The following is a 23568-nucleotide window of genomic DNA, read 5'->3' as shown; positions in this document are numbered from 1 at the left end:
TCTTACACTTGTTTGTTCTTGCTTTTTATTACACATTTTACAGCAACATGCAGTTTACATTGGAGAAATATCAAATATTTACAATTTATTAGTTAGAATTGTGCGGGTGTTAAACTATGCAACAGTATTGTGGCGGTTTTGCATGACATTTGTAATAGATTCTATAAATAATCTCAAGTAGCAAAAATTCCTTTGAGTAAATTCCGACAGATCAAATTATTTGTCAGTGCCTCAATTCATCACTCAGCAGTGCTAATGTAGATTATTAAAATGCTTTAATAAAAATATATAGAGTATTAAAATGCTTTAATAAAAATCTACATAGTTAAATATAGGTCATTATTATTTCATTATATTCGTGCAAATAATGCGCGTTGATAAGTTATTGTTACATTTGCTGATGTAGTATGTGTTGATTTACCTAAAGTTATTGTTTTAAGTTCACCTAAATGTAATAATGTAAAGTTTTATTCCCGGTTTCAATTATACTAAAATTATACTAATGTAATAATTAATAATCTTTATATATATATATATATATATATATATATATATATATATATATATGCTAAAGAATTTTCTTTGCCTTACTACACTCCAAAAAATACATATAATCTTTTTTTTCTTTTTTTTTAAATACTTTGTAACAACACAGAGCATTCAGTTTCACTGCCTGTTTTAGTATCCCAAAGGCATAATGTGTTATCATGCAATGATGTACAACCCTTCATTCTGTGCACTTAACCAAAACCAAAATGCAATGTATCACTGGAGAAAGAATTACCAAATGAAGGCTTTTCTGTCTGCAGTCTGCTTTTTCCCTGAGTGGTCATTTTAAGTTTCCGCTTTCTGCTTGCAAGGATTGATTTGGCAAAGTAAACAAAAAACGGTGTAATGTATTGCCATACTGTTCAGCTTGGCTACAGAGAAAATGAAGTGAAATCCTGGCAAGCTTAACAGCCTCCATCAAACCATCTCTGCTGCACAGCTAAACGTGATCTATCGGTGCTGATGTAATAATCACACTCTGTTCTCTGTCCATACTTTGTGCTCACAGCGCCGATGGACTCGAAGGCTGAATATACACCCCCTGAATGCAGAGCCCAGCATTCTCATCACCACAGCTGTGCCTATGTACCCTGTTGCCTAGCGACACACCCACATACTTTCCCATGTGCCTCCTCTTCACGGCCTGTGAGTTACAGCTTCTTGGTTTGTTCAAAGATGATCAGAAACAGCCCTGGCACATATTGAGCAAACATAAAAAAAACTAATGAAAATCTTGAATGGTCATGAGCAAAGGTTTTTAAAATTAGTCTTGATGTTCTAGTTTGCAAATATTTCCAGAATACCATTTTTGCTGAGGCAAACCATGCCAGGTTCATTGGTTGATTTTCCATATTTATTCCTCACCAAGACACTATGCCGCTCTACTAAACTGCAACCCCACTATAACCGTGTCAAGCTCACCAGTGTGACCTCTTTTTTTGCTTACCAGTGGAAGGATTGTGCAGACCACTCTGGAACGAGGTCTAGCATAAAAGAAAGCCTCACATAGGCCAAAACAGGTTTATTGTGTTCGTTAGTCGGAATCAAAGCATATACATCCATAAATTGACAGTTACACAACAAAACAAGCACAGTCATTCAAAGACTCCCACACAAACACCCAAACCTACCTACAGAAGCAGACAAAACGTCTGAAGATGCCCTCAGATGGCTTCAAAAGATGAAATCAAAGCCTGACCCCTAGAAGCCACTCAAGAGTGGTTACGGTATGGTAAATAATTAACACGCTGCCATCCCAGCATATCACTTCTGGCTGAACGCCGCCAACCTCACACACACACAGTCACACCCATTCCGGTTACCTGCACTGTGATGTCTGCATCCTGAAAACCCATCCACGAGTGAGCGTGAGGGACCAACTTTCCCTCCTCCTCCTCCTCCTCCTCGTCTTCCTCGCCACCCCTCCCCTCGCTCTTTCTCTTCACTGCGGCTGCGCCCTACTGGAAGGCCAGCAGGAACATCAGCACTACGTTGATGATGACCAGCAACATCATGATGACGAATACCACCACCTTCTGGGCCTCCGGGCTGAGGTTGCACCGCAACAGGAAGTGAGCCATGCCCTGCCGAGACGTCGTTCGCTGGCCTCCACGAGCCATGGCGCCGGAAGCCCCGTCGCCAAGAGGTCTGTACGCGAACGCTCGATGGCACACGGTTTGCCGGCCGGATCCACTCAGTGTTCTCGGTGAAACGTGGGGGGGAAGGGGAAGAGCCTCCACGTCCACAGTTACCTGCTCACTTCCTTTCCGTTCCCCTCTCGTTCTTTCTCTCTTTCTCTCGCGTGCACGCTATCTTCCTCCTCCTCGTCCCTCACTCCCTTTGGATCTTTCCCCGCGCACTGCTGATGTCAGGAGCAGGGGTGGATGTGTCTCTCCGCCTCCATGTATTCTTCTCCTTCTGTGCTATTTTGTGCCCCTTCCTGTCTGTTTTTCTCCTTCCACGCTCCCCTTCACTGCCTCCCCCTCGTTCCCGTCCCTCGTCCTACCGCTCCGCTTAAACGCACGGCCGTGTTAATTCCCCTGGATCTGATTAACGCACTTGAAATTCCTTCTCTTTTCACCGTCCCTTTTGCAAAATGCAAAGCTGAGGGGCGGAAATGGTTGCTGCATCTATGCTTAGCGGCTCTAGCAAAAACCATCCATCCATCTCCCTGAATTGACTTCTGTTTTTGCTCCCGTTTTTTTTTTCTCTCATCCTTCCCAGCCAATCGGCTGGCGGTGCTGTGAAGCGTATCCAGGATACCAGAGTAGCGGAGGCTGGCTTTAGCGGCAGAAGAGGGAGGCAGCGGTGGGGGGAGGAATGCGAGAGAATGCAGCACAATACATCCTTTCTATCCTAGAGCTTCTCCATTGGCCGAGCCGGCCGCCTGTCAACCGCACTTCCCGTGTAAAAGCGAGCACGTCCTGCTTCGTCTTCTCGCGGCAGTGCTACAGTGACGGTAATGCTGCTGGAGATATTAATTAAAGACTGCATGAGGTGCCAAACACCTCTTGAGCTTTCATTTCCTGACCAGGGCCGGTGTCAGTGAGGTAGGATTAACGCAGTCATCCTCACTCGTCTCGTTCCCGTGCATCAATTTGTGCACAGCTAATGGGATTAGTGAAGGCCTCAGATTCCACTAACCTGCTGTTCTCTCTCTTTCTCTCTCTCTCTCTCTCTCTCACTCTCTCTCGGCCGCAGAGCCCCATCCCCACTGTCACAGTGTCACACAGCACGATACTTCCTCTTAAATCAGCTGCTGTGCCTTGTCGACACACAAGCAAAACAATTGCTCATTCTCCCCAACACTGAAACAAGCTGTTTCTACTGAAAATATATTTCTATTATGAGAACTCTCGGATGATTTTAGCATGGTTACGAATATGACAACGTTACTATATTTGGTCTTTGGCGGAATAGACGTTGCTGCTGTTGTTGTAGATTATTGCTGTTTCTGTAAAGGAAGTACAAGAACTTGCTACTGCCAATACATACGCCAATATGGTGCCGAGAGTATTTCAGACTGCTGCTGCACAAGTATCATATATAATAAACTGCAGTAGATCTATACAGGTGGAGCTGGGGAGGTGGAGTGTTTCAGACGAAATCTGAATGTGCATGTGCACTAGTGATCGCTAACCAGCCATTTAAATGTAAAGCAGTAAGCTCAATGGCTGCGTACGCAACATGAACCATTCAGCTTGAACAATCAGTATTTTTGGCTATTTTTTTTCTTAAATATCTTTGAAACAATATGAATTGGAAGCAAAATAAGTGCAAAACAAAATAAGTTTTTTTTATTTACATGTTCTTACTCCTTTATTTATATTTTCTAAAGTGTATTCTTTTTTTCAGTCAAACCATTTCATTTTGATCTATTGTATTTTCAAAATGCATTTTATTAATTTAACTGCATGCATTTCATCTGTGCATGTTAGTTTTATTTTGTGCAATTTTTTGAGCTTGTAATTTTAAAAAAAAAATCTGTATCTTTCCTATATGGGACATATACCAGACTTCTCTAGTCATTATGTCCAGTATACAAAATTAGCCCAAAACCAGCCCAAAATTAACCCGATCGTGTTTCGAGAGGGGTTCCCTGGTAAAGTATACATCTTTCAGTGGGGTTTCTCCAGTAAAAGCCAAATTCCAGGGCTAAATATTATGTTATTAGGGGTGCTTTGGATATGAAAAACAACCCGTTTTTATTCATGTCTGCCAATTACTAGAACCAAGCCTATTATAATATCTATCACTCTAACGAAGAAAAGGTCTCAAAACATTAACTATGACATTTTCCTTAATAAATTCTTAATTAATGTGCAGCTTATTACCACAATTAATAAGATAGTCAAGTTTTGCTATTGATTAGAATATGGTCATGCAGAATATGTGCTTTATAAGCACTAATATACAGCCAATATGTTAATAATAAGTATGCCAGAGAGAAATGGCCACTATACTAGTGTTACCATATGTTTTGCAGTAAACTAGGCTACTATTGGTGTTTGCCTAGTTGCCTGAATCTCTCCTGGTATTTTTCCCCCACAACTTGAATCTGAAGTAAACTATTATTTCAGGCTGGAAAAACACTGATCCTAAAGCTTGCTGGTTTCAAACCTGGAACTGATGAGGGGTTATATTCTGGTGGCTAAATATGCCTTAGGTACCTTCTATAATTAAAGCTTAGATCTCCAGGTGAAAATGATTATGGTTACGATTTAAGATACCGTATCATTCATGTCTGTAGCACGAACAGTCCAGTTTAACACTAGGTGTTCTTCATGTGTTTGAACAATAGTAACAGTGATGCCTTACTTAGGTCCCTATTATTTTCATTTTGCCTATTTATTATTTATTATTCATACTATACCATAACAGAAGGGCTAAAAACAATAACAAGAGCGTCAGCACAGAGCTTCTCAGTGCACACCAAGCTCCCAGAGGCCCGGCTGTTGATTAGATTTTTCTGCTGTTTCTAACTAAAATGCTGAATGGAGTTACAGAGCGACATTTGAAAATGATACCAAACAGTCATAAATCAAACTCTGACACTCTGCATATTCTCTGAAATTCTTTGTAGATAACAGCATCTTCCCACAATACCGATTCATCTTCAGTCATGCTGAAGATGATGGGAAAAGTACAGTGGCAGCAGGTCATTCTGCTGGTCTCAGGCCTCAGGAGAGGAACAGATGGGTAGTAGTCTATTAAAAAACAGTAACTGAATTCCAGCATGTTTAAAGACTGAATCAAGAGCACAGCTACATACTATACTTTAGTGGTGCCTGTCAGTCATTTTTATATAAAAACAGTTTGTTTTGGCCCTGCGAGGCCACAAACAGTCTGTATGCTCTACCTCATTTATGGCCAGCTGTTCTCCTCCTCCTCCTGGGTGTCCGAATCGGTTGGAGGAGCTGCGAAACTCATTGTACAGGTCATCTTCACTCCCCACCTCATCCACAAGGCCAGACTTATCCTGCGGTCCATCGGTTATCACCAAAGCTGAAAAGTAAAGCACAAAACTGCATCATGCACTGCAAAAAAACCCAAAAAAACCCATTCTGCAACATTTGGGGTGTAGTTCAAATGCATATTCAAATTTACTCTTACAATATGACTATGGTCTTAGAGTGAGGTAATGGCCTATGACTGAACCAAATTTCTTAAAAAATATATCTTAAATGCAATAGTATTGACTGGTCATGTGATCTCAAAATGGTGCCTTCTCTGACTATGACACCCACTCTGTGTGGAATAAAATGGCTTTTTCTAGGCCAGGTAGATCCCACATGAGTCCACAAGGAGGTGCTACGGGGCCCAGATAAAATAAAATGAAATGAAATTAAATGGAATGGAATAAAAATTCAATAAAATATTAAGATTATTATTGTTATGCTTTCTAAAAACTTTTTGAACTATATATCTATACTCTACTAGTGGGCTGGAAAAAGACTCACACAAAGTAAATATTTAGCAGATATATTTGTAAAGTATTTTCCTTAAGCAAAATGACATTCTAAAAGCTAATTATTTAAGCAAACAATCTGTGTATTTATAATTTTAAAAGTATCTTTGGTATAAATAACAATAAAACAACCTGCTATGTGACCATGATATGAGCATTTTAAACATGCCAGATGTACTATTTATTAGATCAAGAGCCAATTTTGAAGCATACATATTTATTTTCTTATTTTCTTTTTTTTTTATTGTTTTTGTTTCTCAAAGCTCCAGATTTAGCCTGTAACCGATCTCACAGTCAATCACAGATGAGAAGATTCAAATGTTTACCACAGGGAGCCTGTGGTTACGCAACCATTTCCCCAGCCAGGAAATTTAATGACCTCCACTTGTATGGCCACACTTGATAAGAGCATTAATCCACTAATTAGCAGTTGGAATATTTGATTAGCTGCATCTTATTAACAGTTGGCTGATACATACTGAGAGAAGATGGCTCACGCACCACAAAGATCAACATACCATTACACTGGATGGCCAAACTTGTGACATCGGTTTCTCACTACGTAAAAGTGCTTGCGTCTCTCATTTTTTACAGTGATTCTAAAGACACATCTTCAGACCTTTTTTAATGCACTATCCACTGTCGTGCATAAACACAAATAAACATCTGTCCTACAGTTCGTTGTGCTTTATGGTCAAGCTAGATCTCTGTGTCTTGTGTAGCAACAATAGCTTGAAGCTAAATCTGTACCAGTAACAGTACAAACAGGAAAACCAATAATGAAGAGCAACAGAAAAAGTCTCCTGCATCGTGTGACTCGTTTAATAAAAAACAAAGTGCTGTTGTCTGGCAGCTTCTGAATCTCTTCTACTTAGTATTTTGCTAACATTTCCTTTAAAAAGTGAAAAAGCACTTGTCACCAGAACTGAAAACAGGTCTAGGCATTAAAACAAAGCTTTCTTAACAAAGCAGTGGTTTCAAGATTGTTAGCAGACACTCAAGGGAACCATAACAACAAGCTTGCAGTTAAGAGTTTCCTTTCACTTTTGAGTCAACAGTGTGACCAAACTGCTCCAATAAAACTCTGGTGAGATGTTTATTGGCTCCACAGTGGTGCATTAATGTGCCCTTTCATGTGTTAGCTGTTTGAAACACTGGGAACACTCTCTGCTGCTGTAGCTGGCTGGCTTCTCTACCCGCACGATTGCTATTATTTATTAGTGTGCAGTAAACCAGTGAGGAAGAGTAGACCTGCCCAAGCATCTCTCTTCCTGTCTCATTCATAATAAATGGATGGAAGAGAATGGACTCAAATTTACACCCCCTGAAAGATCCATTGTTCTGGCGATGCATGAGAGGACGGTCCGTGAAATCAGGGTAAATGAGAATACTGCTTTAAATCTTGAAGATGTAATTGAGAATGTAATTGAATGGCATAGAGACTGCGCTGAGAGTGGCTTCATGTCAAAATTCAACTGCTGAAATGGATCTTTGGGGAAAAACGACCCTAAAAACACTGCAGCTTTGAAGTCATTACAAAAAAAGCTGTCTGTACATGTGAAAATTTATCTGGTAATCCTGTTATGATCTTTTATGTAGGTTAATTGTGGTGCCGTGGATTGATTAGAGAGACAGACAAGCGAATCAAATCGTCCTGATTTGTTTATAGGCTGTTAAGTGGGGCTCAAAGTATGGTGCAACGCGACAGCACATGTCAGCAGAGTTCAGCATTTCCACAACCACATGGGCTGATGATATCAAATATAGTTCACTCAGAGCCTGGAGTCAGACGGTCACAGTGGGGTAACCCAAACAATCCTGTCTAGGACAGCCCCCAAAACTGCGTTCATGTGAAACAAGGGAATGTTTTGATTGTAATATTGCCTTTGGATTTAAAACAGAACAGAACAGGGTTTTAGTTTTGCTTTCAAGCATTTGGAGGGATGAAATATTATAGGTTCAGTACACACTTAGCTCAATAAACAGCACTTGTGAAATAATGTTGATTGCTACAAAATGTATTTTGAACCATCCCTTCTTTTCTTGAAGCACAATGGAAGTAAATGGGGCTAATCCATTAAAATACGCACTATTGTACAAGTATAGCTAGAATAAGATTTTAGTAAACAAGCCGTTTCTGTGACAAAATATCTGACTTAAAATGACTACACAATGCATAAAACTTTTAAAAGAATATCAATCAATAGCTTGAATCGTTATTTAACTAAAGGTTGTAGTTAATATATACTAAATGCAGTCTAAAGTTCTGCTTTCTGAGTATATATACAGTATATATAAACTCTAGTATGCAGTCTAGAATCAGTCTGAAAAGCACATAGACTGTAACCATCCACGCACCTAAGAGTGTTAACTCGTGCATGTTTTATCCAGTTTACTATGTTAAGGCCCCATGCATGAACACACACAAACATATACATCTTTATGTGTGATTCATGATCAGCTGAGGGTAATATAAGGAGTTGATCAAACAGGCAGGACTGTGAATGCGCACTGACCTGCTTCCTTATAAGTCCACATCCTCAGATAAAGTCACCCGACCGCATAAATTCACCTCTGAGCCATGCACACGAAGACTTACATTCAGCCTAATCCACATGCACTTTAAGATTAAGACCTAGTTCTAAAACTTCAATAATAACGATCAACAAAACAATCAAAAAGTGCATAAGTTAGCAGCAAACTAAAAGACATAAAAAATTGAGAGAAGACAGGAAGTCTCATATCCATTTACCTAATAACGTTCATAATGCTGCAGATTAGTTTTACAAACCCCATTACAGAATAATGCCTTGTCAAAAATTACAATACTTTCATAGAAGTTGATTTACTATCAGCTAAGTCAACGAGAGAGAGGTCATTCACCTCAAAAAAACAACATATAGGCAAGTTTTTTTCTTTCTTGACTCAATACCTGCATTTTAGAGGTTATACTGCTCTTAGAAGCCACGCTTATATATATAATGTATGTATAATGTATAATGTGCATTATGGTTCTGTCCCAAATGGCTCACTTTATGTGGAGTTGTGGTCTTGTAACCTTTGTAACTATCTTGTAACCTCAAACCCATCCGCAAAGTCCAACAATGCTGCAGGGTGTCCCATTAATGATTTTAAATGGTTGCTCATGATAGCACCATTTGTGGAAATAAAGCATTGTCCACACTGGGACTTCACAAAGGTTAACTACTCAACACTACTGCATTACATCATTAAAGTATGTATTCAGAGAGGGACAAAAAAGGGCTGAGGGCATGATGTGTGACAACACAGTAAAGTACCTACTTAAAAATATAGTTCACTCAAAATGTATAAATCTGTCGCAACACTGGACTTCAACAACAAAACAACTGGGAGATATTATTAGCAAAATATAAGCTTTCGTGTTATATAGCAGAACGTCAGTTTTACGTGATTAATTGAAGACAAGGGTTACTCCAAAGTGTTACTCCACCCCAAAATAAAAATTTTGTTAACCCCATGTTGTTCCAAACCCGTAAATGCTTTGTTCATCTACGGAACACAACTTGAAATATTCTTGATAAAAATCTGTGACTGTCCCATTGACTGCCAAACAATTGCCCCTGTCCAGGTTCAGAAAAGTTTGAAAGACATCATCAGAAAAGTCCAACCGCCATCAGTGGTTCAATATTTTATGAATCTAAGAGAATACTTTATGTACAGGAAATATTTTTGATTTTGATTTTGATGTTATTTCTATTGATTGCACACTTTTCCTAACAGAGTTCAATCAATGCACCAATGTTTCTTTTTCTATTTCTTTTTTCGTGTGAGTGCGACAGAGTTCACAATGCAGGCAAACTCAGTGTAATAGACTTTAAAGAGCTGTTTTAGAAGCTGGGTTTGAGTGGCACAGAGATCAATGTAGATCTATAAGCCCAAAGGGCTCTTCTAGAAAAAAACTCATCAGCTCATGTTCACATGCCTGACTCTGTTTTAACACTCCAAAGGTGTCCTACATTAGACAGCATCAAATCGATCAGATGAGTGCTTCCTTGTCATTATAAATGTCTTTATTTTAATCTTTGATGAGTGAAACAGTTGGACTATGACAGCAGCGTAACTGTTAATGTACATTAACTTTGATAAACCATATGCGTAGGTGTACTGCAGCATCTGAAACAAATGTGTGAGACAAGGAGCTCCGCCTCTATAACAGCAACATGTGTCTGATTCAAATTCAGATCAGAGCTCTGAGCAGCAAAACGTCCCCGAGCTGTCAAAACCTGCCAGGAGTAATGATGCTGCGTTTAAGTAACCCAAACACATTAACCACTGCATTACAATGTAAAAAACTCACAAACCACTGATCTCACTACCCACATATTGTTGAAATCAGAGCTGCAGGACCCGAGGCATATCGGCAAATGTCCATTTGCACATGTAGCCTACTTTCGTGAGATGGCTTTAATGAGAGTTTCTCCGAACGCTAGTGGCTCATGGCTAATCCTCAAATGAAAATAAAGCACACGGGTCAGCTCGACCAATGTGAATTCGTGAAATGATTGTACGGCAGGCAACAACACAGATGGAGCAAAAAAAAAAAAAGAAAATCAGCTAAGCAAGCAGTGAATTTGCTTCATTTTCAAACATATGTGCTGATATTTGCACACACCACATTATGAGGCTAGCATGGACAAATGCAGCAGTTCTGTCATGAAACCAGGGCAACGTCTGCATCAGCAAGGAAAGTTTATTTTTGGAGTTCACACAAGAATGAAATAACCTTATACAGGTTGTTCCAAACCTGTACTAGAATTTTACAGTTGTTGAAATCCATTGACTTGCATATTTCTATACTATATAAGTCAATGGCTACCAGTACCAGTTTAGGTACCAACATTCTTCAAAGTATCTTCTTTATTGTTCAACTGGATTGATAAGAAGACGAAATGTTTCTTGAGCACCAAAGGAGCAAATTAGAAATGATTCCTGAAGGATCACATGACACTTCAGAATTACTTTGGTGTTAGTTTAGTTTAGTTGAACATATAAAAAAGGTAAACTAAACTGAATGAATACAGATGAAAAGGCAGCTATAGCAAGCTATAAATGAATGAATGAATGAAAGAACACAACAGCTTATACTTACGTCTGAACTGACACAGACTATATATTTAAAGGGAAAAATGAAGCTAGCTAATCAGTTCGCCGCAGATAAGCACTCATGATGAAGAGTTATGCTAAGAGTGTCTGACCAAAGAAAGATAGCGTGTGAGTCACAGATAAGATCCTGACTGAAAAACATTCAGCCCAGTGGAGTCTGACATTCCCTGTGTATCAGAGAAGAGACAGCCGGCCCTGTGAGGAATCTTCACGTCACATCCAGTCAAAGAGTATTAAACTCACTCCACGCCAGAGTCATCTGACAAATGTTTGCTGTGAATCTGACATCCAAAATAAGAGCCTGCTACAATAATGGGTCAGTTTATCCTATTAGTTGACTTTTGAAATATAACTGACTGGAATTGCCACTTGAGACAGTTCTAAAAAAGTTTATACACACACCTGATTCCACATGAACTGAATTACAGAATTATATTGTAATACACTACCAAAGTTAGTTTGTTCTATTGATCAGCTAGGACATTTTAAATAAAAAAGTATCAGTATAGATGCTTATCAAGTTAAAATGTGCACATTTATTTATTATTAAATCAAAAATGTATTATTAAAACAAAAATATTAAGCAGCACAAATGTTCTTAACATTTACAATGACGAAATGTACCAAATCGGGACATTAGAATGATTTTGAAGGATTACATGACACTGAAGACAGGAGTATTTGCTGCTGCAATTTGCCATCAAAAAAATTGTGAATTTCTAAAAAGCCAGCTAAATTTTTAAACAGTACTGTACCGCATGTAAAACGGTATCAGTATCAGACACAATACACATGCAAATTTAGATTGGATAAAACAATCTCTAAAAGTGACTCGAACTAATTTCATGAGAAGAAGCAGCCGTTAGGGCCTGTGCTAGAGTTAGAAAGGAGCAGCCTGTGCCTAGCACAGCTCAGCTGGGCGGTCCTGCTGGTGCCTGTCTGAAAACAGACTTGAGGAACTGATAAGGTGTACTCACTACAAACACGCACACATCATTAACTGACAAATTAAAGCTGCATGATATTCCTCACTTTAAGTTAGTTTAAGTTTAAGTTAGGACAGTTTGATGGACTCCAGGCAGAGTGACGAGAGTGGTTGAGGAATTCTGGGTAAAGTGTTGCTCAGACAGTAAACAGAGAGCTGAGGTTAACATGGAGGGCATCAAAGGATCAATTCTGCAGTCAAAAAATGAATAATTGCTTTATTATTAAATACCTAAATATAAATTTTATTTAGTTAAAAATATGAGATTGGTTTACATATCTACTACATATTTATATATTTACTCATATATAAACCCATCTACTGTGTATTCTTGTTTCATTTTTTATGACTGACAATCACATTACTTTTATTAGTTTATGTTAATGCTGTGTAATAGAGATTATTGCATTCATGTGCAATTGATATAAATAATCTTTTAGACCCAAATACCTTTTTAGTGTATAATCAATTGCTTGCTATTTTTATGCATGGATTTGAAAGATATTTGCATATACAGTAAAACACTTCAAAGCTTAGACCAGTGTATTAAAAGCCACAGAAGCCCTGATTTAATTTTATATAAATGGGTCACCTTTTATTGTTAACATCAATTGAACCAAAAAGCTAAAGTTTAGGAGTACACTAACCTCAAATATAACACATATGGAATAAAAGCTATTAAACTAGTTATTATTAACTGAAAACATTACCATTTCAGCAAATATACAATGATAATATGCAAACTATTAAACTAATTAAACTACATTATCAATGGAACTCTAATGGTCAATCCTGTTTTTGCCCTTTCCTTTTGTTTTTTTATTTTCTTTATTTATCTTTTGATCTTACTTCCCGTCTTTTCTCACCCTCAAGCAGCGAAACTTCAGCCTTTACCCTCATTTGACTTCCTGGCAGACTGATGCCAACGCCACAGAGGTCTGGGACAGTAATCTGCATAGACTGCAGATTATTACTAACCCCGAAAACAGGATCAAAGTTTATTAAATGACCCAAACAGAGGGAGGAGTGTCTGGAATCTCTCCATGAGCTCACACAAAATGAAAATATGCCACAATGATTTCACAGCAGTGATGATGTCTCCCTCTGTGCTGTGGCTATGAGGGATGGAATTAGAGTGGGAACGTGACATCCTGACCTCGGTGAAATTAAGGCTGAGGTTTTCTCACCTGTGTCATCCTATAAGATCTGCTACTCTAAAATAGCTACAGTTTTAAGAATCGCTAAGGTAGAACATAGCCATAGAAAGTTGCCTTTGAGCCGTCTGGTTCAACAAAGTGCGATCTGTTGGAGAGCTGAGGCGTTGACACAATGGTGAGAATTCCTCCGGTCAGTGCTGTGGTACTCTAGGGCCGTGTGGGCCTCTGCTCATTGCGACTGTGGATGTAGCATCACACTGCAGTGCCATTTCACCCACAGACTGAGCAAAATACCTCAAAGAGGGAAGCAACTGAGTCACTGTGGATACGGCAACAGACACTGTGTATAGTAACAGTGATGACACAAAGCTGATAGAGTTCAGCCTGATGCCATAGGTAATGGAGGTAACGCTTTACTTAAAGCCTTTAATGTATAATGCATTATACATGTATTCGTAATGTACTTTATAATGCATTCGATGTTTTCATATCTGTGACCAAAGTTAAAATCCATTATAATATTTGAAGGTTTGTTTGTCATGTTTTAATGCATTATACTTTCTAAAGATGTAACAATGAATAGATACAAGTATTATAATGTAGTATAACTGTGGTTACGGTTACTCATATAATTATATAGTGTATTATAAGCTGCATTACAGTGCATAATATACAAAGGCATTAAGGGTTACACAAATCTCTTAAATCATTCCTAAAAATATGATTTGCAGTTGTGAGTTATGTTATAGAGTTATGAGTGGGTTTTACTGTGTTGCTATGCGGTTGCTAGGGTGTGTTTTTTTTTTGTGGCTCGGGTTCCTCCTGCAGCACAAGTATATGGGATTTTCTCATGGTTTATTTCTTGCCAAGTGACAATCATAAGTCTGAATTCTCTGAATTCTTCACCTCTTTTCAACAGGTCACATGATTTGAGCTATTATTCTTGTGAGCAGCACAAATGGTATGAAGCAAAGCGATACATTTGGGCAGTATTTATAAGGACGATTATGATTCTTTACCTTTACTCTAAAGAACGATATACTGTAGCCATCTTAAGAACTCCAGAGTTCTTCACTGAACTTGAAATGCTGAAAAGAACCATTAAAGAACCTTTATTTCTAAGAGAAATGCTGAAATCCTGTACAGATGTAGCCCTCATTTGAATATCTATTTAGAGGACTTAACACTCCTAACGGCCTTTGGCAAATACATATATATTCTATATATATATATAGAAAGAGAGAGAGAGAGAAAGAGCATTCTCTGCCTGAAGCAGGCTATCATACCGTAAAGTTGTATGGCTGTTGTAAAGGTGTGAATGAAACACCATCTGTCTTAGCGCTGTCAGTTGTGATAGGGCCTGAGGGGCTGCAGACCCCCCGTCCCGTTTACACGTTAAACAGATTAGCAGAGCAATTCTTGGATTATGAAAAGCAAAGGCGTAGTGGAATTCATTTGGTTGAATTAAACATTGAATGTCATTCGGTTTCTTGAGGAATGATCATTTATGAGGATTAAGCAATGAGTGTTCATTTAGAACTTCAGACTCGTTCTCTATCACTTGACCCGGCTTACACTGGGCGGTCACAAGATTCTGCAATCAAGACAAAATAGCCCGCAGGGAAAATACGGACAGAAACACATCTGCTTCTTTTCCAGCGTGGAAACTCAAGACTTTAATGAAAGTGCTTTTGAGAAGAACTGAGACTTTCTATTTCTGGCTCTGAGACAAGTGAGAAGTGGTCGTGCATTTCACACAAGAAATGAAAGCAGAAGACAAGAGGATTTGCAGAAGCACGATATGTTGATGGGTGGCGGTGGTGACACATCCTGTGAGACTATTTCTACTGCGTGTCGCCGTTTCTATACCGCATATATACTTGCAGGCGTCCTTGACATGTGAAATTGCGAGAATAGCCGTTCGTGGTATTAAATGTGTCAAGGAGCATGCATTAACCTGATGCATGTAGAAAGCATGCTACCTATAGTACTGTTCAAAAGCTGGGGCTCAGCAAGATGATGTTCTTGAAAGAAGTCTTGCATGCTTATGCTTTAACAAAAATACAGTAAAAACTAAAAAACTACAATATTATGGCAGTTTTCTCACCTTCTCTTCCTCCCAAATCTGCTGGCCTAATAACCGTTACAGTTTTCAGCATTTATCGCACTATAATAACTGTTAATATATATTAAAATGCAATTTATTCCTCTGATGGCAAAGCTGAATTTCCTAAAACCTTTAATGTCATATGATCCTTCAGAAATCATTCTGATATGACGATCTGGTGCTCAAGAAACATTTCTTAATAATATCACTGTTGACAACTGTCGTGTTGCTTAATATTTTTGTGGAAATTATGATATAAATTTTCAAGGATTCTTTATTAATGAATAGAAATTTTAAAACATAACATAAATATTTACTGGCACTTTTTAATTTACTGCATATTTACAGGAGTTTAAAAATCATATAAACATCCTTTTACAATGGGTTAATATAATTTGTGTAGACTACAATGAAAATACTAATTTTGTGATTGTTTTTGTTTGATCTTTTGTTGTTTATATTCTATTCTATGGTTTGTAAATCATTTTAGTATACTTGTGTTCTGTTTAGTACAAACCTAGGGTTAAATGGATGATTTATCAGACTCAAGTCAAATCATGGCAAATCATGAAAGCCCATTTAGCAGAAGTCTAAATTAAGGAGCCAAATTGTTTGGTGTTTCAAGTACAACAGGGTTAATGGTTATGACTGCATACATAAAGCATGGCAAAACTTCTTTGGTTAAGAAGCATAAGGGCAAAACCAAAAGTGAATGACAGGGCTCATCAAACACTAAGAATGACTGTGTCCAAACAACACAACAAATTCTAAAAGTGACATCAAACCTAAATATTCACCTTCAAAACCATCATTCTTTAAAAAAATGACCAAAAGGAACTTTGAAAAAACAACATCCATGAAAGAGCAGCAAATTATAACTTTTATCACAGAAATTAGTGATAAAATGTGAAAAATATGGTGTCATGATCATAAAGCCTAGACATCTGGAGCACTCAGATGAACTTCCCCAGCTTAATCACCTGACTTGATTATTGTCAACCACTGTGGGCAGTTTTGGAAAGAAAAGTGAGTAGCCAGTTCCCTCCTCCAACATCTCTAGGCAACTGGCAGATGTTCTGATAAACCACATTCAACCGGGGACTATTCAAAGGTTCTATGAATCTATTCTAAGACAGTTGGAAACTGTATTAAAGGCAAATGGTACAAAATATCTTAATAATAAAATATTCCCTATTTCCCAGGTGCTGTGTGGATTTTATTGTAAAATGCATTAAAAATACTGTAAGTGTCTAAATACCTTTTGAGGTCGCCATATTATAAAAAAAAACTAAAATTAGTAGCATGTTGTGATAACGCTGTTTTTGACTAGACAGTTGTTAAGTTTAGGTATTGGGTGGTCATGCAGAATATGTGATTTGTGAGTAGACCTACTAATACAACAATAGGCATTCTAATAAGCATCCGGTTAATAATGATAATAGGTCGCTAAAGTGTTACCTTTTAAAAGTAAACTAGATATAGACTGTCACAGTATTCTGAGGTATCCTGCACCAGCTAAGCAAATGCCACTGAGACAAACGGAAATGCTAATGGCTAGCTTTCTCGAGATATTACAGTATATACTGTGGACCTCCCAGTCAGTAATTACACTAAAAACCAGTTCTTGTTGGCCCACACTAGAATAGAGAGTCTATCAGTTTAGTGAATGAGTTCTGCGTGTCCAGTCTGGCTTGAACCCAAACCATTTCTGTCTGGTGATGCCGAGAAAGAGCCTTGGGATTTGTGCATAAACAAACTCTCATCAAACACTTCTAATGTTCAAACTTACAAAGATCCAGTTCGACACGTTTCTCACATGTCACTCCTGTTTTTTTTTTCTTCGGACTGTTCTACGATCAGCTATATGAGCGCTGTAATGAGGTCAGCGGACCGTGACGAGGTGACAGCGCTGTTTGAAATGTCTGTAGCTATTGCCCCCGGCTCACAGTGCACCATTTATTTCCCTCCATCACAGGAAAAGTCACATCCCATCTCTCTTAGGACAAAGCAGAAAATGAGAAAAACATCCAAATTGCAGCTGACGTGGGTAGCGGTGGCCGTTTGTGACATCAGTGCTACCTTGGCTGACGGTCATTGGCTTGTCTGTCACCATGCCAACCCTGGGAAAAGATAATGAGACCAAAATACTGCTCAAACTGGCATCTCATCCCATTATAAATCACTCGTTTTACTATACGACTATGGGTAGTGCCAGCACAGAGGGAGAGTTGCTCTATTCTTAGAAAGGAAACCTGAAGAATTTGTGCTAATCGATATATCGGCTCTGTTAACAGAGGCAAAAGGGGCAGTGTTGCTTTCCCCTTCAAATATTTTTAACACAACCTGTGCTTTCACTAGCGCTGTGCCGAATACAACTCTGCATTTTCACACAAATGCTGACATGACACTGCCACGCTGTTTAACATCACATAGGTGCAGGCTAATTTTGCACGTTAACATCCTGGAAGGGAATACGTGTAGCTCCTAAACGAAGAGAAAGCTGTCACTTCGCTCCCAAGCAATCCATCTATATCTACAATACACATTGGCTCACTTGACAGAGGCTTCCACAACATTACCACTTAACCAATTACGAGCCAGCAGGAACATAGATCAATAGATGACATCCGTGACAGTAATGCAATAACCTAAGCGAGATGCAGACGGTAAAGAGAGTGGCATCTTCATTCAACGGCAAGGCGTCTCGATTCCCACATCGCCACCTCGATTTCCGACTCGTGTTGCTTCTATACATGTTGACTGGTCAGAAGGCGAACTCCTGTTGCTTTGACACGCGAACCGCATGAGCGACGTGTTTACATTTGCATAGAGACAGTGGCTCTTTCAGCTACCTCTTTTTGGCCATCAAGGGCTCAAGACAATGCCATCACATTGACCAAAAGCCTGCAATACAATGAACAAGAGCTGTCACAAGAACCTCACAGAGGCAGAACGTCACCCGCTGCATGAGTGTCAACTGACGTCAAGCTCGAAATCGCTGCTCCGAAGGTAAGAGAGAGTCTTACCGTTGGTGGAGTGAAGGCTCTCCAGACTCCAGTAATGGGACATGACCCCTCGCACTGCTCTAACCCCTCCGGCCAGTCCCAGAGCGGGGCTACAGTCTGAGTCAAAGCCAGGTGACTGCTCTGAGTTGCCACCACTGCAGCCACCTCCTGCCAGCGGGACGCCCACCTCACCGGCACTGTGCTGGGTGCGCATGTGGACGCACAGCTAGAAAAAGAAGGGTGGCGTCGCTTTGGCAGGTGTCGGGTCCAAAGCGCGTCTCCGAGGCTCGAGTGTGCGGCGTAGCCTCAGCCTCCCTCTGTCATTCCTCACTCGCTCTCCTGCTCTTTTACTTTCACTCTTGGATGCACAGTCTCAAAGAGCTCACAGCTCAACACAGACGCCCAGACACACAATCAGCCTTCTCTCTCTCTCTCTCTCTCTCTCGAGCACAACCATACAGTCACAGGCTGGCATCATTGGGGATCCTTTAAGGGGAGGAGGACTCATACGACTCACATGGCTCGATGCGAAAAGCATGGTCTGGCGCTGAAACAGACCGCCTTCCCCCTCCCTTCTGGTCCCCCCTTGAGCTCCCCTCCTCCACTGTTAAAGCCAAGCTGTTAGTAAACCAAAAGACAGCGCCTGGAGAGAGCACTAGCGATGTTGAGAGTCGCAAACACCTTCTAAGAATTTAACCCATAATTAGCTGAGATCGTATTAATGACGAGGGCAACATTTTTTGCAATTTATCAAAAATAAAAGCCCAGGCATGCTCGCGCAGTACGCTGATGTGATACCAAAGGATGTGATTTTGCACAGAAATGGACAGGATCTCTGCAAACTAAGAATAGAAAGGAATGCGGCTGGTGTGAAGACTTTCTCATCAGACTCTGAACTTAAGAATCTTGACTTGTGTGAACCCTTGCAGCTGTGACCACACTTTATATAACATGGGAGCTGGATCCGGAACAAAGATAAAATTCAGCGGAACATTCCCTGCATTCTTGTATGTGACAGGTCAGACAAGCCACTGGTTAAGATCAGGGGTTTTCAAATTCGTCTTGGGGGCCCCCCCAGAGGGTCCCAAATTGGTTTGTGGAAAAGTTAAGTAAAAAAAACATAATAAAAACTGCATAATATTAAGAATAATTATTATTAGTGTTGTTAGTAGTAATAGTATTAACGTAATTTAATAAGTCATTATTATAAAAATAAATATAAAGATGCACAACACTGAGAATTTGAAAATAATAATAATAATGAGCATTATTTATTTATTTAGTTATCTATTTATTTATTTGACGTAATTATTATTCTTATTAAAACTTATAGTAGTAGTAGCAGCAGCAACATTTTATTTATTATTATTTTCAATGTTATATTTATAATAATTATTATTATTATTGTTATCATTAATAGTAGTAGTAATTTCACTTTTATTATGCATTATTATTTTCATAATTTTATTTTTTTATTTTATAAATGATATTATTTAAAAAATAATATTCAATATTTAATATTTAGAGATAAAATGATTACAAAACCATTATATATAACAACAACACCACAATAACAACTTTTCTCATACAAATAGAAACTATTAATTTATAAAAGAAGCAGATACATACAGTAGGGGCTCTTTAAATTTTTAAAATTTTTATATTTTTTAGATCAAAATGTGACATCAAACCTCCAGTTTAAATCACACATACAGATCCAACTAGACTATTTGCCAACAGACTAAAATACCATAGTATAATCACCATTCATCAAATTTATAAAAACACACAAGCTGAAGAAAATATGTTCAACAGGTCAAACAAAGAGGTTTGGCTGTCTCTTGAATATTTCACAACATTGTCGAGCTCATATAGTTGTTCAGAAGGAGTAAACTCACCCAGAGGGGCGACCTGTCCATGTGCCTCTTGTCCTGGTGTGCTGAGATTTGATTCTGTAGAGAGGAGCATGTATCTGTGTTAGTTTCTCTCATGAAGAACTCCTGAACTAAAACTACAAACTAAGCCTCAAGTTCTACATTAGCATAACCTCAATAGGACTGCAGCATTGGCTTATCATGCAGCATGCAAGAAAGGTCGTAGAGTGGGCATTATGTCAGGAAGGGGCAAAATGAGGTCATTGTGTCTTTCTCCTCATAGGAATCCATATCACATAAAGCAAGGCATTTATAAAATACAGAGCATGTCATAGCAAAAACACATCATTTGTGGGAGGAATATAAATATAAATGAAACAGAAAAACAGTAAAGATCAAGAAGTATCGGTTCAGATCAGAGATTCGGGAGGAAAAAAATGCACACTTTAATATATAACTGGCTCAGATTTAGCCAAGGTTTTATGTTGATCATAGAAACATAATGCTCATAACAGCAGGCAAACAAAACAGCCAACTCAAGGTCAGCCAAAGCCCATTTCATAGTAGCTTACACTTCTACCGAGACGCTCTACTCAATTTCCTAAATCAAAGTCTCCTTTTAAAAGCGTGCGTATGTGAGCGTATGTAAGGGTGGGGGTTATAAACCCATGCCAGGTCTACCTCTACACTCGGAGAGCGAGCGAGAGAAGGCCTGGCGCCAGTGAGTGGGTGAGAAATAATCAGCAGGATTGTTTGGCAGAAAGCGAGAGGATCAGCACTGGGGGCCTTTGAGCTCCACGCTCCATGCATTACTGCACAAAGATAGCCTCTGTGCTCCCGCTACGAGCGCATACGTCTGAATAAAGCTTCTTCTTAAGAAATCGCACGCTGTAGGTGGAATTCATCACTCGTCACAGATGCACTGTTTGTTTGTGACTCCAGCTGGACAAGGAGCTCCTCAGGTTTATGTCCAGGTATCTTAGCGCAAATGGGTTAGTGTTTGATGATGAAAGACTGTAAATTTACATCAAAGACGTCTGTGAGTCTCTGGGCTCCGATTGTCACAAACAGAACTATAAATAACTCACAGAGGGTTATCAAAGGTTGCAGAACAGAGAAACCATTGCCCCTGGAGGACGATAAAGTACACCAAGACTTCAAGGAAAGATTTAGAAAGTCAATATACTTTGTACTATAATAAAGGGTTGTGGTGCAATGTATAGAAGGTCGAAATGTCAATGGTGCATACCTGAAAATGAGGCACGGTGAGGCCAGCCCAAAAAGTCCAGTCCAACAGGTGTGCTCTGGGAGAAGAAGTGGTCTTTGAGAGGAACAGAGGGGAATTGCTCGGAGAAGTGAGGGAAAGTCTAGCACGCACCTATGGATGAGATAAAAGTAATTACCATAAGTACTTTTTACCCTACAACATACTATTTACTATACAGTATACAATTAAAAGTACTGACAAAACAGTGGCAAACAGTATATACTACTATAATATTGTTAATAATAAAAAAACAGAAATAAAAAATTGTGCCGGTCAACGATTAATCGCATCCAAAATAAAAGCTGTTGTGTACATAATATATGTGTACTGTGTATATTTATTATGTATATATAAATGCATACACATGCATGCATATATTTAAGAAGAATGTTTATATATATATATATATATATATATATATATATATATATATATATATATATATATATATATATATATATATATATATATATATATATTATATACATGTAATTAAATAGAATTATATAGTGTATGTTTATCTTTATATACACACATAATAAATATACACAGTTCACACATATATTATGTACACAACAGCTTTTATTTTTGGATACTATTAATCACAATTAACTGGCCAGCACAAAAAAATCTGTATATGCATGAAAAGCATTTTGAAAACAGTGTTAAAATTATTATTTTTATTATCATCATTATTTCTAATAAATGATATTATAGTCAATATGCTGTATGTATTAATAAATACTGTGAAATGAACGCATTTGTCTTAGTCATTTAATTTCATATTCATTTAGTCATTTGATATTAGAAAAGTCATCATAAATGGTGAAAGTGTTCAGCCAGATGTTTGTGCATTCAGGCAAATTACAAGAAACGAAAGAGAAATCGGAAATCCTAAAGACACTACAAGGTAATGAATCCAGGTGCACAAAACAGGAAGAAAGCAGAAGAGAAGAAAAGGTGCAGTGGGAGATGCTGGTTGTCAAGTTGTTCTCTCTTTTTGACGAGTTCCTTACTTTCTCATGCTTCTGAGATGTTGGTGTGCTAAGCTGACGCAAACTTTGCCGTGTGTTAAGCCTCTTTTATGGATGTTCTCCACATCAGTCAAAGTTTCATATGAGCATGAGCGCCGACGTGTTTCGGCCGGTGCTCTTCCTCTCCAGGTCAAGCGCCACTTCTCTGATGCCCTGAAGAGACACGGTCCAACCGTAGAGGTCTGAGATGGGTCTGGGTGCAGCTTTACCCTGCTCTCTGGACTTCACCCAAGCACACATGCACTTCCCTGTTGTCTTCTCTCTTCTGACTGGATGGCTGGCTCAGTACTGTGCTGTACATGCTTTGAGTGCAAATTTAGGTGGTTATTGTACAGTACATGTACATGTTTTTTCGATGGATGTCCACTAAGGGATGAAGTTTGTCATGTGTTGACTTTTAATAATGTTAAGAATTTAAAAGTCAACATTTACACTGCACTATATTTTTAGATTTGTTAAGTTAATATAATATTAATCTGTTTAATATATGCCTAATACATGAAAGTGTATTCAGATCAGTACATTAGCATATGTAATAAATGTTGTGGGTCAGTACGATTTTTTAAGAACAAAATAGTGCAAAAGATGCATTAAAATTGATTCAAATTAAATTAAAAACATTTATTATTTTACAAATTTCTCTTTCATATGAATCATGTTTGGGGTTTTTTGCAAAGAATCCTGAAAATGTAGCACCAATTCTACAAAAATATTAAGTAGCCCTGTTTCAACACTGAGGATAAGAACAAAAATTATATAAGCACCAAATCTTCATATTAGAAAAATTACTAAAAGATTTTTGACATTAAAGACATTATTTCGCAATATTATTTTTTGTGCTGTATTTTTGATCAAATAAATGCAGTCTTGGTGAGCATAAGAGACTTCTTTCAAACACATTTTAAATGTTAAAGTCTAACCAACCCCAAAGTTCAAAGCAAATAATCTACCAATGCAAAACATACTCATATAATCTAT

The 23568-nt window shown here is 38.4% G+C and overlaps 1 protein-coding gene across 7 annotated transcripts in view; it reads right to left on the bottom strand.

Moving 5' to 3' along the window:
- The window catches only part of LOC122359011 (rho guanine nucleotide exchange factor 4-like), a 29774-nt gene extending 8139 nt beyond the window's left edge, over positions 1-21635 (bottom strand). Inside the window, exons 1-3 of one of the 7 annotated variants that reach the window (XM_043259139.1) lie at positions 21539-21635; positions 20314-20367; positions 5408-5553 (exon numbers count right to left, since the gene is read on the bottom strand). Coding sequence is in view for 3 of the 7 variants with exons in the window: in XM_043259083.1 (XP_043115018.1) it covers positions 5408-5553; positions 18437-18629 (339 nt within the window). In the remaining 4 variants the exon portion in view is untranslated. The other 6 variants (XM_043259112.1, XM_043259083.1, XM_043259092.1 and 3 more) reach the window with 6 other exon arrangements.
- Positions 21636-23568: the final 1933 nt, after the last annotated feature.

This window comes from Puntigrus tetrazona, chromosome 2 (genome assembly GCF_018831695.1).
Source record: "Puntigrus tetrazona isolate hp1 chromosome 2, ASM1883169v1, whole genome shotgun sequence".
In the NCBI taxonomy this organism is placed as follows: Eukaryota; Metazoa; Chordata; class Actinopteri; order Cypriniformes; family Cyprinidae; genus Puntigrus; species Puntigrus tetrazona.
This window is presented reverse-complemented; position numbering and strand designations above follow the sequence as displayed.